Consider the following 15,985-nt stretch of genomic DNA (forward strand, 5'->3'; position numbering starts at 1 on the left):
TGCGTTCCTTGCAGGGAGCATCTACTCCAGCCCCGGGCTCTACAGCAAAACCATGACCCCCACCTACGACTCTCGCGACGGGAGTCCCCTGTCCCCCACCTCGGCCTGGTTCGGGGACAGCCCCCTGTCCGAGGGCAATCCCAGCATCCTCGCCGTCAGCCAGCCAATCTCCAGCCCTGACATCCTGGTCAAACTCTACAAGCCTCAGAGCCTCCTGGATAAGGCCAAGATCAACCAGGGGTGAGTGGTCTGATAACTCTACCGAACCACTGTTTGGTCTTTTGGGTTCAACTGTAAGCTGAAAGGCACTCTTAACCGACAGTTGACAGACCTTATGGCTGTGCACTTAATTTGAGGGAACTGCACTTGAGTGTGACCCAGGCCCTCATGGGTGTGTGTGTGTAGCACAGGTAAGTTTGAAGCAATGACACCGCCTCTTCTCCATGTCTGAAGGTGGCTGGACTCCTCCAGATCTCTGATGGAGCAGGACGTGAAGGAGAACGAGGTGCTGCTCCTGCGGTTCAAATATCACAGCTTCTTCGACCTCAACCCCAAGGTGAGCCTTTATAGCTTCGAAACGGTCGCCAGGAAGCGGTCATCCGATCTGTTTGTTTCCCAGATATGGGGGGTTGGGGGGGTTGAGGGAAAGGGGGAGGGGGCTAACCACGTGTTCTCGCCCCCCCCCACAGTATGACGCCATCCGGGTGAACCAGCTCTACGAGCAGGCCAAGTGGGCCATCCTGCTGGAGGAGATCGAGTGCACCGAGGAGGAGATGATGATGTTCGCCGCCCTGCAGGTGAGAGGGGGAAACCGCGAGTCCCACTCCCCCCCTGGACTCGTCACGGCGGGAGAGCGCGGCAGTTGGGGGTGGGGAAGGAATGTGACCGTGTGCCCTCTCAATCGGTCCTCTCGCGGTGTTGCTTACCGCGGCGGCGAACTGAAAGCCTGCAGTGCTCTCTCTCTCTCTCTGTCTCTCTCTCTCCCTCTCTCTCTCCGTCTCTCTCTCTCTCTCTCTCTCTCTCTCTCCGTCTCTCTCTCTCGCTCTCTCTCTCTCTCTCTGTCTCTCTCTCTCCCTCTCTCTCTCTCTCTCTCTCTCTCTCTCTGTTTCTCTCTCTCTGTCTCTCTCTCACTCTCTCTGTTTCTCTCTCTCTGTCTCTCTCTCTCTCCCTCTCTGTTTCTCTCTCTCTGTCTCTTGTGGGCAGTGTGCCTGCCGCTCGGTTAATGAATTAGATGGGCTTGGTGCCCGGAGGGGAGCTTTAGCGCTGAGCGGGCTCTGAGGGCCCCTGCAGGGGCAGGAGTTTACAGTCCTGACCCTGCTGCTGAGTGTGGTGTACAGGGCAGCTACTGCAGTAGCGCTTCAGCTACAGGCTGAAAACCAGAGGGCTGTCGGATGAAGTCCACGGTCAGAACATTATTATAGACCTTAAATGGAGGGATAATAGGAAAGTGAATTCTAGTAAATGTAACATGACGTCAGTAACAAGGGAGGAGGAGGTTGGAATGGGAGGGTGGGGGGGGGGGGGCGTGAGTAATGCCCATGGGGGGGATTTGAGCCCCCTTGGCTCTGTGTGGCTCTGCTATTTCTGACCCTCGTAAAGCTGACTGACACGACCTGAGGACGCCACACTGTCCTCACCCAGGGTAAATATAGGGCGCCCCCGGAACTGGGTCTGGCAGGACCACCCAGGTCAGCTCTGCCCCTCCACGCCCCGCCCCGCCCCGCCCTGACCTGCCAAACCTGTAGAGGGGGCCTGTTTTCATCTGGGTGTCCATTACTGCACATTGTCAATTCAGTAATTTCTCACTGTCCTACAGTGTCCTTAGCCTATGTAATTTTGGGAGTCCATACTTTGCTGTAGCTTGGTTTAGTAAATGGCCTTGCCGGTGCGTTCCACGAGGTGGGAATTCAGATTGGGTTTCAGCGAGGCAGTGATCCTGTGCTCTGTGTGTGTGTGTGTGGGGACCTTTCACCTGGAAATGTCAGCTTGGCTAAGTATAGTAATTATCCCTGCGTTTCAGCAGAAACGGTAATGGCCGTCTATCTGTCTATATCTGCAGTCACTGGGGGGCTGAGAGTTGGGGGCTGGCTCGCAGTGCTGGGAGGGTTAGTGGCTGGCTCATGGGGCTGGGGGGGGGGGTTATGTGCTAAGGGTTTGGGGGTTTGGGACTGATGGGTTTGGGGCTGGTGTTTGTTGGTTAGGGGCAGGGGGTTTGATTCTGGGGGCTGAGGGTTTTATAGGCTAGTGTTTAAAGGCTTGGGACTGAGGGGTTTGGGACTGGTGTTTTGGGGTTAGGGACTCTGGGCTGGGGGTAGGGGGGTAGGGGTTAGTAGCTGAGTGGTGAGTGATGCAGGAATGGAACATGAAAGCTCTCCCCGTCCCTCTCGTCCTCCGTGTGCTGCTGTGGGCCGGGGTCTGTCAGCGCCCCTGCAGAGAGCCTTATGGCAGGTTCACTCCACCATCGCTGATGTACAGCACAAGACAAGCTCCCTGCTGGGTCTCTATGTGCATGTACACAAGACCAGCTCCCTGCTGGGTCTCTTTATGCATGTACACAAGACCAGCTCCTTGCTGGGTCTCTTTAAGCATGTACCCAAGACAAGTTTCCCTGCTGATTCTGTTTAAGTATGTACACAAGACCAGTTCCCTGCTGATTCTGTTTAAGTATGTACACAAGACCAGCTCCTTGCTGGGTCTCTTTATGCATGTACACAAGACCAGCTCCCTGCTGGGTCTCTTTAAACATGTACCCAAGAACAGTTCCCCTACTGGTTCACGTTAAGCATGTACACAAGACCAGGTCCCTGCTGGTTCTCTTTGAGCGTGTACACAAGACCCAATTCCCTGCTGGTTTTCTTTAAGCAGCTATTTTATGGCTTTTTAATGAGCGGCTAGCTCATCATCCAGCTAGAGCTGCTCTCCTGTAGAATTGTGCAGTTGCCAGGCCTTGGAGCTAATGGCAAGCAAGATCAAACTTTGTGCTTGTTTTTTGTGATCCTTTGTTGTTATGTTTTTCATCTTAAATAACCGCTTTACGAACTGAAATTCTTTTCAAGTGAGGTGGCCAATTTTGCGACCGCTAGCTAGACGGTGAATTGCTACAAACATACAGTACTGTAGCTTCAATAGCAAATGCTTGCGTTTGGTGACCCTTCATTACTTCAGAGAACCAACGCAAATGTTTGAGCAGCCATGGGATATTGAACTCACTTGTTGACCTGTGGCAGACACCTTGATGGAAAACCTTAGTGTCCATCTGTCCTGTCATTAGGAATTAATTACTGCAACTACAACTGCGCTCGTCCCTCAATACCCTGACCGCTCCTAATTATTCTTGCGCACAACGATTGACGGCTAATCGCTGCTGCCTTATTGAGGCGGCTTTGTCCTTCCAGCCTTTTGTGTACAATAGCATTAGCACGTGTAGCGCAGGATATTGCTGGCCGCTAGTTATTTGCCAGGTCAGGTAGTAGTTAATGAGGTTACAGTGTGACGGCAGAAACGGCGCACAAGGGAAATGAGGTTGAAAAAGTGAAGACTGATACGGACAGCTGCGAAAGAGGAAAAGAAAGGAAGTGGAGGAGGAGGAGGAGGGTTATGACGTGATGCGGCGAAGACAGAAATGTCAGAGACATTTGAGAGGACCTGAAAGAGGCAAGAGTTTGCAGGCTGTTGGAGGAGCGCGGACAGGACAGGACTTTACGGTCTGCGGAGAAATTTCATTCGGGTCCTGCGTGGTTGGGTCTTATCAAACCCTGCTGGTTTTTCAAATATCCGCGGCCTCTCTCCTTTCTCCTCACGTTTACGGCCGATGACGCTTCGGGGGAAGCGTTTGTCCCGCGTTCTGAAATTCTAGCCGGCCGCAGAACTCTTGAGCGTGAGCCCGTGTCCTGAAACACGCTACGCTGTGTGCAGCTGTGCATGCATTCACGTGGGGTTGACTTTACAAATGCCGTTTGTCAACAGGCTGTATTTAGTGCTTTGAGCTGACAGACGAAATTGTGTGGGAGTCATCAAGGAATATACGTTCTGTGGATCTAGCCTTAATCCACTGGGTTTATCTAATGTATATGTGTATGTGCTCCACATGCAGCTGCTTCATGATGTTTAATGGTTGGCCCATCTATAATGTGGAGACTTAACTCACGTCACATATTCTGGAACAAGGCTCCCATGTGTATGATTTTTAAGTTTAAGTTGAAGTTCCACGCCCCTCTTCCCCCCAGTTCACCTTCCACCGAACCGATGGTGTCTCAGGGTAGCAGATGTCTGTTGTCCGTTGTACCGAAGCACCGTCTGTCTGTCTGTCGCCCCCCACACACAGTACCACATCAACAAGCTGTCCATCATGTCGTCGGACAACCACATGAACAACAGCGAGAAGGAGGTGGACGAGGTGGACGCCGCCCTCTCCGACCTGGAGATCACTCTGGAGGGAGGGAAGACCTCCAACACGCTGGTACGGTGCCTCCACCACTCTGCTCATCCACTCATCCATCCACCCATCCATCCATCCATAAAGCCCTGCAAAATCCCACCCTGCACCAACTCTCTGGCCAGCATTTCAGTATCCAAGACATGGATTATGGTTTTAAAATAAGTTTTGCTGGAGATTTTCTTGTTTGCTTGACATTTGCTTTTCATTCTCACCCTTGTTTTGTTGTGGTATGGGTTAGAACATTAAGGTTCATATAAATGTCAAGTTCAGTCAGATATGCCCAGGTGCAACAACAAATGTATGTAAACAAAGAAAAAACTTGCTCCCAGTGCCCCTGGCATGCTTTTTTCTGTATACGTCCCTATGACTGTGCATCTAATATTTCAAATATTTCTCTTCTATCAGGGTGACATCACGTCCATTCCGGAACTTGCTGACTATGTGAAAGTATTCAAGTAAGTTTGACGGGAATGAGAACAAGGCTTTAAGTGTTTATTTATGTTTTTAATGGCTCCTTTACATTGTTTAATTGACACGCTTTGTAATTTTAAGGAATGCTTAAGTCTTAAAGACATTGTTATATCAGATATCTGGAGATAAGATTTGTGACTGAAATAGCAGGCCGGTATTCACGTACATAAAAACGGTGGATTAAAAAAAAAACCCAGCATCTGGCTCCATTTTAGGATTTTGAAGGTAAAAGCGGAGGGGCGGACGGGGGGGGGGGGGGGAGAAGGAAATGTTCCAGGCCCCTTAGAAGAACAATGAGGGGTCATGACCTGTCCCGCTTGGATGTGTGCTGCTGCTCACCAGCTTCGGTCAGCTCTGCGGCTCCGGGGGCTGGAGTTTCCAGTAAACCCTGTGTCAGAGGAGTCCTGTTACTCTGCCTTTACGGCTGTATTTTCTCCAGAGTTGGCTTCCATGGTCCGGGCCATAGGCTGCAGTGCTGACTCAGAGGCCACTACCCTGCATTGTGGGGTTTGGGGGGGGGGTGTAGGGAAAAAAAGGCTCGCCGTCAGGCTCTTGGCTCGGGCTACGAAGTGGAGGTTTGCTTTAGCACTTGTGGCCTAACAGATTTCTGCTCCATCTTGCAGGCCAAAGAAACTGACGCTAAAGGGCTATAAACAGTACTGGTGCACGTTCAAGGACATCACGATTTCCTGCTACAAGAGCAAAGAGGAAGCCCACGGGACACCTGCCCACCAAATGAATCTGAGAGGCGAGAACATTTAGCGCGTCTGGCTATAAAGGCTAATCATTCCCAGTAACCGTGCCCGCCTTTTGTACCTGTTTTTCTTTTATTTATTTATTTTTTTTACACAAATAAGAAGAGGCTGTAATTCTGATTTGCCAATCCTCCTTCCAACTTATCTCTGTAGGTTGTGAGGTGACACCAGACGTCAACATCTCCGGTCAGAAATTCAACATCAAGTTGCTAATCCCTGTGGCCGAGGGCATGAACGAGATCTGGCTGCGGTGTGACATGGTGAGTGTGGCGCTCTAGCCCCCTCTAGTAGCTGGGAGGAACCATTGCATTTGTGTTCCACTTAACTTTTTTTCACAAAATTAAAAAAGGAAAGAAATGACAACTTTTTTAATTGTATGCTTAAGATTTTCCCCATGCAACCCTAGAAAATAGTGAATTCGATGAGTAGAAATGATTATCGGATAAATAGAAAACGTGGACAGATATATCAACGTAAGTACAGAAAATAGCAACATATGTCCCAATCGATCTAAGTGCCAAATGTTCAGTGATGAGTCAGTCTCTTCCAGTTTATCGGAGGGTTCGTAAGTTCAGGCGGTTTTGCATGACTGTGTATACGTGCGCATGTGGCTGTGATCAGCTGATACCGTTTCCCGAGCGGTCGGCGTACTCCCATTCCTGTGAAGAGCTGCGGGAGGTCAGCGCTCGCGTGTGCCGTGTGATCAGAGCTCCTCTCCCCCGCGCCTCCGTCCGCAGGAGAAGCAGTACGCCCACTGGATGGCGGCCTGCCGCCTGGCCTCCAAGGGGAAGACCATGGCGGACAGCTCCTACAACCTGGAGGTGCAGAACATCCTGTCCTTCCTCAAGATGCAGCACATGAACCCCGACCCGCCCTTCATCGCCGAGCCCATCAACACCGACATCAACCCCGAGTGCCTGGTGTCGCCGCGGTACCTCAAGAAGTACAAGAACAAACAGGTACCTGCGGGGGGGGGGGTAGTAAGTCCAGTAAGATACGAGCAACTGGGGCTCAGAAACGTTCCCCTCTTGTGGTCGCGTGTCACAGTAACGTCAGGCAGGCTATAAAACCTGGCAGGGAGGGAGAGGGATACAGAGAGGGAGAGGGAGAGTGGTAGAGAGAGGGAGAGGTGGAGGGACAGGGGTAGGGAGAGGGGAAGGGAGAGGAAGAGGGGTAGAGAGAGGGGAAAGGGAGGGGGGGTAGAGAGTGTTAGAGAGAGGTGGAGGGACAGGAGTAGAGAAAGGGGGAGGGAGGGGAAGAGACAGGAGTAGAGAGAGGGGGGAGAGGAGGAGGAGGTGCTCTGGTGTTTACTCTTAAGTAGGGCCTGACAGAGCATTGGCTGCTGGCTCCCAGCTGGACGCCTGGCATCTGGCTGTCCTGCAGAGGAATGTGAGCCCCCCCCCTCTTCCCCTGCCCTCCCTCTTACGTGCCTCTTCCCTCCAAGGGGAGTCCAGGACAGTGAGGAAACACGCCCAGCCGGCTCCAAGAAAAGGCTTAGATAAGGCCCCGCATTTATCAAACACGCTTCCAATTGAGTTAATATTTTTACAGTGACATTTATTTATTGCCCACGTATTGCAACTGTGTGTTTTGCAGCCAATGTGCTTTAGATTAGACGGCCGCTTTTTCTGTAGGGTGGGTAGGAAGCCATGGCTGAGTGCTTTTCAGTCTCTGGCTGCTTACTGTAGCCTGCAGTAGTGAAGTCTTATTGGTCGGCAAGGACCGCAGGCAGGAAGAGGACTCTGAATGAATGACTTTCACACCCGTAACGAGAATAAGCCTACATATTTCATTTTCAGGGTAAGCATGAGGTTGATATAATAGCTGCTTGTTAGCTAAAAATAACTGGTAACTGAATGTCATTTAAAATGACTTGGCCCACCCAGACACGGGACGGTGGTGTAAATGCGTGAAGCGATCGGTCCCCACCCCTCCCAAACCGCAGCGGGGCGTGTTCCGGTGGCCCTGTACAGGGAGGCTTGTGACTCTGCCCCCAGCTCTCCGGGGCCTACCGTCCTGCCCCACCCTCCGGCTTAGCCGGTCCCGTCCCGTTTCTGTGAGGAGCACAAAATGGCAGAGCCGCCCCGACACCGGACAGTCGGAGGGGGTGGGGTCACGGCCGACTACACAGGAAATGGGCTGGGGGACCTGGGAATGCGGCGGCTCCGGTCTGCGTGAGAGTAGCGCAGTTTAGCCGTACTTCCCCCCCTCTTAGGGCTCCCTGGATGCGGCTTCCATGTTCTGATCCCTAAGGATATCCCTTGGAATTTTCCAAGCAGCAGGGGGGAGATTAGCTGACATTTTGGCTAAACATCCAGTTTACGACGGAACAGCAAACCTCACAGGCACAATAACAAACATGGTGGATATCGCTCGAAAAATCTGACCTAGCTGTTGCCTTTCGAGTGCACTTTTCTAGAGGGCTTTAAGTATGCAGCACCACCCAGTGGACAAAATAAAAACTACAACTCTGAGTACACAGACCCAACAACACACAAAAAAGTCAACACATTTTTCATCAGTTTTCCTGCGGTAGTAGGCATGAGTAACTCTTAGTCAATGAAAGGAAGTAATAAAGGTTTGAATGATAGAAATCTAGGTGAATATTATGTGGAAAGCTAATTTGCTTATGTGCTATGTGCATAAAAAGTTTTATTTGATGAGTATACACATGAACTGTGTTTCATTGCAGACATTAAAAGTTGATTTGCATATTAACGTGGAAAACAGCAGTAATTGGTGCCTGTCGTTACTGGAATGCGAACAAGAATTGAGTCTGTTGCAGCTGCCTGGATCTCCGTAACCCTCCAGGCTCTGATTGGCCCAACAGACACAGTGGCTCCTCCCTCTTCTATCGCTAGAACGCACTCCATGAGTCTTCTCTTCAAATTCTCCTGGCTTTAGTGTTTTGATTTCTGTTTTTTTTCTGTTATTCGTCTTCTGCTGTTTGTTGTTTTGCAGTTTAACATTTGTTTGCCTCTGCTTGATTTGCTTGTTCTCATTGCCTCTTTTCTTTCTTTCTGTCTTTCTCTCTCTCTCTCTCTCTCTCTCCGCTCCTCTTCCTCCGCCCCCTTCCTCAGCCTGGCTCTATAAGGGACTTGGTAAGTGGAGACGCTCGTGTTCCGGCTGCGATGGCGCACGGGTCACTGAGCCTCGTTAGAAGTAGCTCCTCCCGAATGTTCCGCTCCGCTACTGCATTTGACCTGAGAATGCCACTGAGTCTTTAGACCGCAGGGCCCTGCAGTCTGAGCTGCTGCTGCTGCGGCTGCTGCTGCGGTTGGCAGGCTGGCGGCTACGCGGCTCCTAGCGTACGCGTCATCCGGAGAGCCGATTGGCGGCGCGTCTGTGTGCGGCCGGGTGTCACGCGTCAGTCGGTCTCTCGCCGCTCCACGCTCAGCTTTGTGCGGTCGGCTGAAGCGGTGCCCTCATGGGGGTGTGTGGGGGGGGGGTGTGTGTGGGACGGCTGCACGCTTCATTCGGTCTCTGAGGCGGGGCAAATCCCTGAGCTGCGTGCACACGCCCGGTTTGAAACGCTGCTGTCACTGGGAGGTGGCTGTGGGGGTCCACCTGGGGGCGCTGCTGTACACCCGCCACGGTTTGGGGGGGGGGGGGGAGCACGACGAGGTCTTGGGTCACGGGGGTGGGGGGGGGGGGGAAAGGAGGCTTTGGCGCCGGACTCTGGTTCGGACCCGGACCCGGACCCAGACCCGTGACGGCTGTGTTCTCCCCGCAGATCACTGCCCGGATCCTGGAGGCCCACCAGAACGTGGCCCAGATGAGCCTGATCGAGGCCAAGATGCGCTTCATCCAGGCCTGGCAGTCGCTGCCAGAATTTGGGATCACACACTTCCTGGCCAAGTGAGTATCTCTCTCTCCCTCTCTCTCTCTCTCTCTCTCTCCCTCACCCCTGAACATCTCTCACTCTGTCCCAATTTGTCTTGGCTGTCATTGGCAGGTCAGTAAAGGTTAATTCCACAATTAGCCTCTAACAAGCTGCACAGTACTGTGGCATAGAGGTGATAGAGCTGGACTGTGTCCAGTTTGCAGTAAAATGTATTCAATGTAAAATGGTGTTTTTCATCTACTCAAGAATACAACTGGATATGGACAGCCAGCGTCAAACCGGTGTAGACTTGAGGTAAAGTGTAATCAGGATTTGTTCATTTACATGGCTGGTTCTTAAATTTTAAATATCAGGACCCAAATTAGAAATACTTTTCAATGCCAGGAGTCAACTTAGAAATGAAGTGCTTTCCTGGGAGCCTTGCAATACTCATACAAGCACAGCCTAGTGCACTACAGACTTATTCCAGGACTCACCTCATACACACCCACGACCCATTTTGGGTCCCGTCCCATTGCTTAAGAAACAGTGATTTACATTAATCATGGAAAGTGTAAGGTGATTGTAAATTCTGGGTCTCCCCATTGGCTGTCAGTAGCAGAGGGGGGTTTGGGTTGCTGTTGGTGACCAGGCGCGGTGTCTCCCGTCTCTCAGGTTCCACGGTGTGAAGAGGGAAGAGCTGATCGGGATCACCTACAACAGGCTGATCCGCATGGACCCCGGCACCGGCGACGCCATCAAGACCTGGCGCTTCAGCAACATGAAGCAGTGGAACGTCAACTGGGAGATAAAGATGGTGCTTATTTTAACTCTGCCGGACGAGAGATTACACAGCCCTCAGGGCCACGCTCGGCCTCACTTCTGGATTACCTGCGCTGACCCGTGATTCTGTGCTCAGTGATTATGAGCTATGTGCACTAACGCTCTGGGGTCACCCCGTGACCCCACTTTGTTTCCCCCAAAGCAGTGATGTCATCCCATGTCTACACTCAGTTAACTCAAAATGTGTGTAATATCACAAATATGTGATAAGAATGTTCTTGACTGAACATTCTAATGCTGATGTCACAGTCACCAGTAGTTATTATGACATCAGCATTAGAATGTTCAGTCAAGAACTAGTCTATTTTTATTAGAACATCGAAAAAACATTCCAAAAAACCTGCTATTCAGAGGGTGGTGGTGATGACTTCCTGTTTGCGGCCTGCAGGTGACGGTGGAGTTCGCCGACGAGCCCAGCATCTCCTTCGTCTGCGCAGAGGTGGACTGCAAGGTGGTGCACGAGTTCATCGGGGGCTACATCTTCCTGTCCACGCGGGCCAAGGACCAGAACGAGAGTCTGGACGAGGAGATGTTCTACAAGCTGACCAGCGGCTGGATCTGACCCGCTCTCCAGCGGGTGGAAACCGGGGTTCGGGGGGGAGGGGGGCGGGTTGGGGGTGGGGTGCTAGGGTAAAGGTTTATTTTTATTTTTTTCTAACAGTGTCAGGAGTTCGACAGGTTCATGCCGTTTTTGTTCAAACATGAATCCTTTTGCGTTTATGCTGACCAATGCATTTCTGACACTGATTATTTGCTGATGCGGTCCAGGCAATCTGGAGAACTTGGGGAGGGGAGAGGGGGGCCCCCACGCCTTTCCGTTGTTCCGCCTCCAACCTGCAGCAGGTCGCCGCCCCTTATTTTCCCAGAACCCCCTCCTGCTGTGATGCAGTATATGCAGTAAGGGAGGCAGCTGCACTGAGCAGCGTTCTCTCCTCCATGCAGCAGACTCGCATGCATGTCTCTCATGCGTTTCCCACAACCCCCCTTTCCTCACGGTCCCTCTCCATCCCATCATGCACCTGTGCTCTTCTTCCTGTTTGCCTATAAGCTCATACCTATCTATTTTTTTTCATGAGTTTTAATAATCCCCCTTGATCATGTTTATAGCCAACAAAAAAAAAAACAAATCCAGCTTTGCTTACTAAGAAAAATTAAGCTATTTATTGTTAACTTTTGCATTCTTTGTCAGGCGGTTCTGGTGCGCCCATAAGGATGCGCTGGCGACTTGACTGTGCCTCTGGTCTGTTTATATTGTCTGTGGTGAGCAGCTGTCCAGCCGTGTATTGAAAGCAGTTCGGAGTGATTTCCTCTAACAGACTTTGCAGTCAAAGTCAGAATAAACACAGGTGGTCTGCTCCCTTGTCAGTCCAGTGTAATGCATAGCTCAGTTCGGTCACGTAAAGTCTGCGTAATGATAGTTTTCATCGGCACAAAAAAAATCAGCCGCAGTTTTAGTCAGAATGGAAATATTCTGCCGTGGTGATGTGGGGAGGAGCACAGACACGCTCAAAGGCCTCTTTCAGGCTGGCTTATGATGAAGGATTGTTTGTTTTGTTTTTTCTCCTATCTATATGAAGTAACACCTAAGCACTTCCACAATGCAATGAAGTCCCTATACGTATAAGCTGTTTTAAGTTCCTCTTATAGCAATGCCCTCTCTTTTTTTTAATTTAGCCTAGTCAGGCTCAACACTAAAAGAAAATAAGAGTATGTAAAAAGGTAGCTGCCGTGGGCTTCGCGTTAGCCTGGCAGACGCCTGCATTTCCCCTAGCCGGCAGCCTGAGCTGGTCGCCATGGTAGCATATCAGAAGATACAAGGCTGAGTTCCCGCTACTCTTCTAATGGTTTAACATGTCACTTTTCTGGAGAACTTCTGGTTTTCCAGTCTTTCCTCCTCCTGGGGTCAGGGGTGTCGGAGACGCCCCGCCTGGCTTCTTCCTGGGGCCCCTTCAGACCCTCTCTGGGGGTTTTCGGGGTTCCGGGAGGGGGGAGGGGGTCACGCACCCCTCTCTTCAGTGATATCCACACGTGTCCAAAGTTTAGAGGGACAGCCAAGGCTCAGCCATGAATTAGACGCCGGCTCGTAGTGTGTGTTTTTTGGATCATGAAGGATTTTCTGTGAAGGTGTATCCTCTTGTTTTTTTTTTGGCCCGCTCGCTTTTTCATATCGCGATTCTTAATCTTACACCATATAGTATTATTCAATGCCATGATATTATTACGCACCAGCAATAGGTCACCAGTTTTAAGAATAAATATGCAAAGTCCATTTTTCCTGAGTATGAAGGAAGGCTAAATGAAGTATTAGTTTTTTGTAACTAATGTAAAAACACAAGTTTTATAGAATTGTACAGTTTTTGTTTCTTTTGTCAGTCTTTTTCTGGTTTTGGAAATGTTTACTCCAAAAAAAGGAAAGGATAAAAAAAAGCCATCTGTTGACTATGTGAAGTATGAAGATTTGTGCCTGCCAATGTTAAGGTCTTAGCAAGTTTTTAAGATTTAAATATATATGAATATATGTACAAAAAAAAAAAAAAACACTAGTCTCAAACTCTAGGTCAGAGAGAGAGGGGAGGAGAGAGAGAACAGCCGCACCTCTGTATTTTAACCTTAAAAACTGTTGCCAAGGGCTTGTGTATCATCACTTCTGTTTTCCTCTTTTCTCTCAGCTCTGTGAAGCTCCAGCGATGCTCTGTGTTTTGGCTGTGCATGCTGAGGCCTCAGTCTGGTTTTATAATCCTCTTGCACATGCGATAAGTCTGTCCTTTTCCCCCCCATTTCTTCTTTAATTTCATGTCACCTTAAGTTGGATATTTGTGACTTTTTGGATTTATTATTATTTTTTTTTTACAGAATTGGAATTATTTGAGCATTGCTCTGTGCTATTATAAAGAATTGTGCTAATATGAAAGAGGATCTTTTAAACCGCTGGAGTTTGAGACAAATTGCCGTTAATAAACTGAAGTTAGAAAAAAAGCAAGCTTATCCTGTTTTGTTTTCCTGTAACTTTTTTTTTGTTTGTCAGTGCATGGCCTGCTGTTTTTCGACTGTAAAAAATGCATTTATTTTAAAAAATAAAAATCATTTTTATTTAAATGTTCTTAACTTTTCTGATTTGGTGATCACAGCTAATGCATTTTAAAAGATTTCACAGCTGACAAGCCTGCCCCAAGGCACAGACTTGTTTATATATTGAGTTTTTGGACCACATCTTCAGTAATTTTATGGAGATACAGTACTGTCCTCATACAATGACTAGCGTGTTTCTCACGTCTTCTGTATTCCGCAGTAGTGTAATAATACATGTACCCAGCAGAGGGCAGTGTATGATTACTCTTAGGTTCCCACAGACAGACTCCAGTTTGAAAAAGTCTTGAATTCTCTAAAGGTCACACTGCGCAAAACTTAATCCTTAACTCGTACCCCCCTGAAATAAAGTGGCTGATTGATGGCCGATGAGCCCTGGAGCGACGGTGACATCATGCTGGGGTGGTTTTTGGGATATCTTGGCGCTCATCACCTGCAGAATGCTTGCCGGTGACGGTGTCGCTACGGAGATGCGTGTAAGGAAAAGGACCTGCGGTCTGCACAGTCTGCTGTGATTCCCAGGGCCCGAGGCCCGATCCGAACACGGCAGCGATGCTGGCGAGACACTGGCTGCTGCCGGACGGCGAGACTGTGGACCGAGTCCATCTGGAAGTCAGCACCCTGGGCCACTGCTCTGCCAAATGGGAAATGATATTGATCGACCCTAAAAATGCTTGAGACCGAAAGGCAGACGTTTCTGGATGTGTATCGATCAGTTTTCTTTTCTTGTTTTGTGAAACTGCCAGTGCAGTCGTGATGAAAGTTTTGTGAGGTCAAAAACCTTGTTCCTCGCGTCCAAAAGTTCCTGGTTCTGTTGGTTGCGCTATAATGAAGTTTTTGAAAAAGAAATTCTTAGGAAACTTCTGAAGATTTGATAGAGAAATTTGAAAACTGCCTTTGGAGCCATACTTTTATATCATGGGTAAAACAGGATGAGTAGAGGTAGGAAACCTAGTCCTGCAATCAGACCTTGTTTACATTGCAAGACTAAACTACTATAACTGAAATTTACCTGTTGTTTCAATTCATATCCATCTAACATACGTGTAATCATCAGTAATGCTTGGTTGTAACCTCTCTTCTGTGGCCTGCCATCATTTGACAAAGAAAGTACAGCAAAGACTGAGTAAGCGAGCAGGTCCTGTGTCAAAGTCACATTGTAGCCTGTGGGTCTCTGGCTTCCTCCTGGAGGAGAGCGTGTGTTTCTCACACAAACGTCACCTCCTATCCTGTGTTGGCTGTTAATTCTCGCTGGGGCCCCTTCAGTTTGAATGCTCCCATTGTGTCCGGCAGCAATAGGAAGTCGTTCCACAACAATGGACACTCCCACCCATGTTCCCAAATTCCTGGGATCTTGCAGGGACACCGTGGCTGTCTTCCACCAGGACTGGAACTAGAGGATGGGTCGGAGGGGTGTGTCTCGTGCACATTCGCTAAACGATAATAATTTTCTTTTCACAGTTCCAACTCTTTGACCGGCTTTGCGGAGCACTGTCACAGATTCCGCCGTCACTAGGAACAGTCTTCTAAATCGCCGCGACGTTGAATCGTGCCCAAAAAAAAAAAAAAGGGGTACGGGGTTCCACCCCGTCCAGCTCCCGACATCACCCCTAATCTCAGCAGAATTTTGGACGGGAATGCCCGCGGCACTTTCTGCAGGGTTTGGAGCCAGTCCTCTCTCGGTATATCCTGAAGGGACTTCCTCTCGGCGGGCCCCTTGCTGTGATGCCATGCGGCTTCTTGGCATCGGCAGTCGGGTCGCTAGAACAATTAATTCCGCTCCTTCTGATGTTAATGAGGCTGGGCACGGTGCCTGCTTCGGGCTCACGGACCTTTTAACAAGGTTTGCATAGCGGCAGCCAAGGCATGAGAGCAGAACTGCATCCTGGGATGGCTCGGGTCAGCGTCCTCCTCCCGCCTCCCCTCGTGAGAGCCAGAGCCAAGTGCGCGTAGCCCAACGCTCTAGAATGGAATACGTTTAGTCTGACTGACCGTGAATGTGTGATGCATTTCTTTGCTCTTGATTTAACATTTCATGACATCTATATATTAGATGCAAATGTAGGTTGTAAGAGTAAAGTTTTACCTAATCAAACAGACCAAAAAAATTTTTTTTTTTCGAGTTTTTCTTATTTCAGGGGTGGCGATTGATGCAGCACGAGCAATTGAAGCTGCTGCCATGACTCCCGAGCAATAAATCCCAAATGTTTTTCTTTTTTCATTCCCCAGCTTTTGTTAATACAGACCAAGTCTGCTGCATTTTCAACACACGCTGCAATGTTTTCCCATATGGATTCAGGGTCTGTCTGCTTTTGACAGGCAGTGGAGTAAACTTTTTAAAAATGCATTTTGCTAAAATAAACACTTCAGAAATGTTTTCTACCATACAACTTATTCAAGGCCAAGGAATTGGTATATGTTGTAAGCCTGTGTGCAATTAAATACAGAGATTCTTCTGATTGCAAAATTTCCGAAGGAAAGTGGGGACAAAAAGGCAAAGTGAACAAATGTGAACTTTAAATTAAGCGACTCCTTTATGACAGTTAAAATTATTAAGATCTGTAAGCT

The 15,985-nt window shown here is 49.3% G+C and overlaps 1 protein-coding gene across 5 annotated transcripts in view; it reads left to right on the forward strand.

Annotated features, from left to right (window-relative positions):
* Positions 1–13,426, forward strand: part of fermt2 (FERM domain containing kindlin 2) — a 44,819-nt gene extending 31,393 nt beyond the window's left edge. For 2 of the 5 annotated variants that reach the window (XM_064321458.1, XM_064321483.1), the window contains 12 exons: positions 15–240; positions 454–556; positions 690–797; positions 4,325–4,459; positions 4,844–4,893; positions 5,533–5,657; positions 5,818–5,924; positions 6,402–6,623; positions 8,745–8,765; positions 9,398–9,522; positions 10,163–10,304; positions 10,719–13,426. In XM_064321458.1, coding sequence (XP_064177528.1) covers positions 15–240; positions 454–556; positions 690–797; positions 4,325–4,459; positions 4,844–4,893; positions 5,533–5,657; positions 5,818–5,924; positions 6,402–6,623; positions 8,745–8,765; positions 9,398–9,522; positions 10,163–10,304; positions 10,719–10,892 — 1,538 coding nt within the window. In that variant the 3' untranslated portion in view covers positions 10,893–13,426. Of the gene's footprint in view, positions 1–14; positions 241–453; positions 557–689; positions 798–4,324; positions 4,460–4,843; positions 4,894–5,532; positions 5,658–5,817; positions 5,925–6,401; positions 6,645–8,744; positions 8,766–9,397; positions 9,523–10,162; positions 10,305–10,718 lie in introns of all 5 variants that reach the window. The other 3 variants (XM_064321476.1, XM_064321492.1, XM_064321468.1) reach the window with 2 other exon arrangements.
* The last annotated feature ends 2,559 nt before the right edge of the window (positions 13,427–15,985 follow it).

This window comes from Anguilla rostrata, chromosome 1, assembly GCF_018555375.3.
Source record: "Anguilla rostrata isolate EN2019 chromosome 1, ASM1855537v3, whole genome shotgun sequence".
NCBI lineage: Eukaryota > Metazoa > Chordata > Actinopteri > Anguilliformes > Anguillidae > Anguilla > Anguilla rostrata.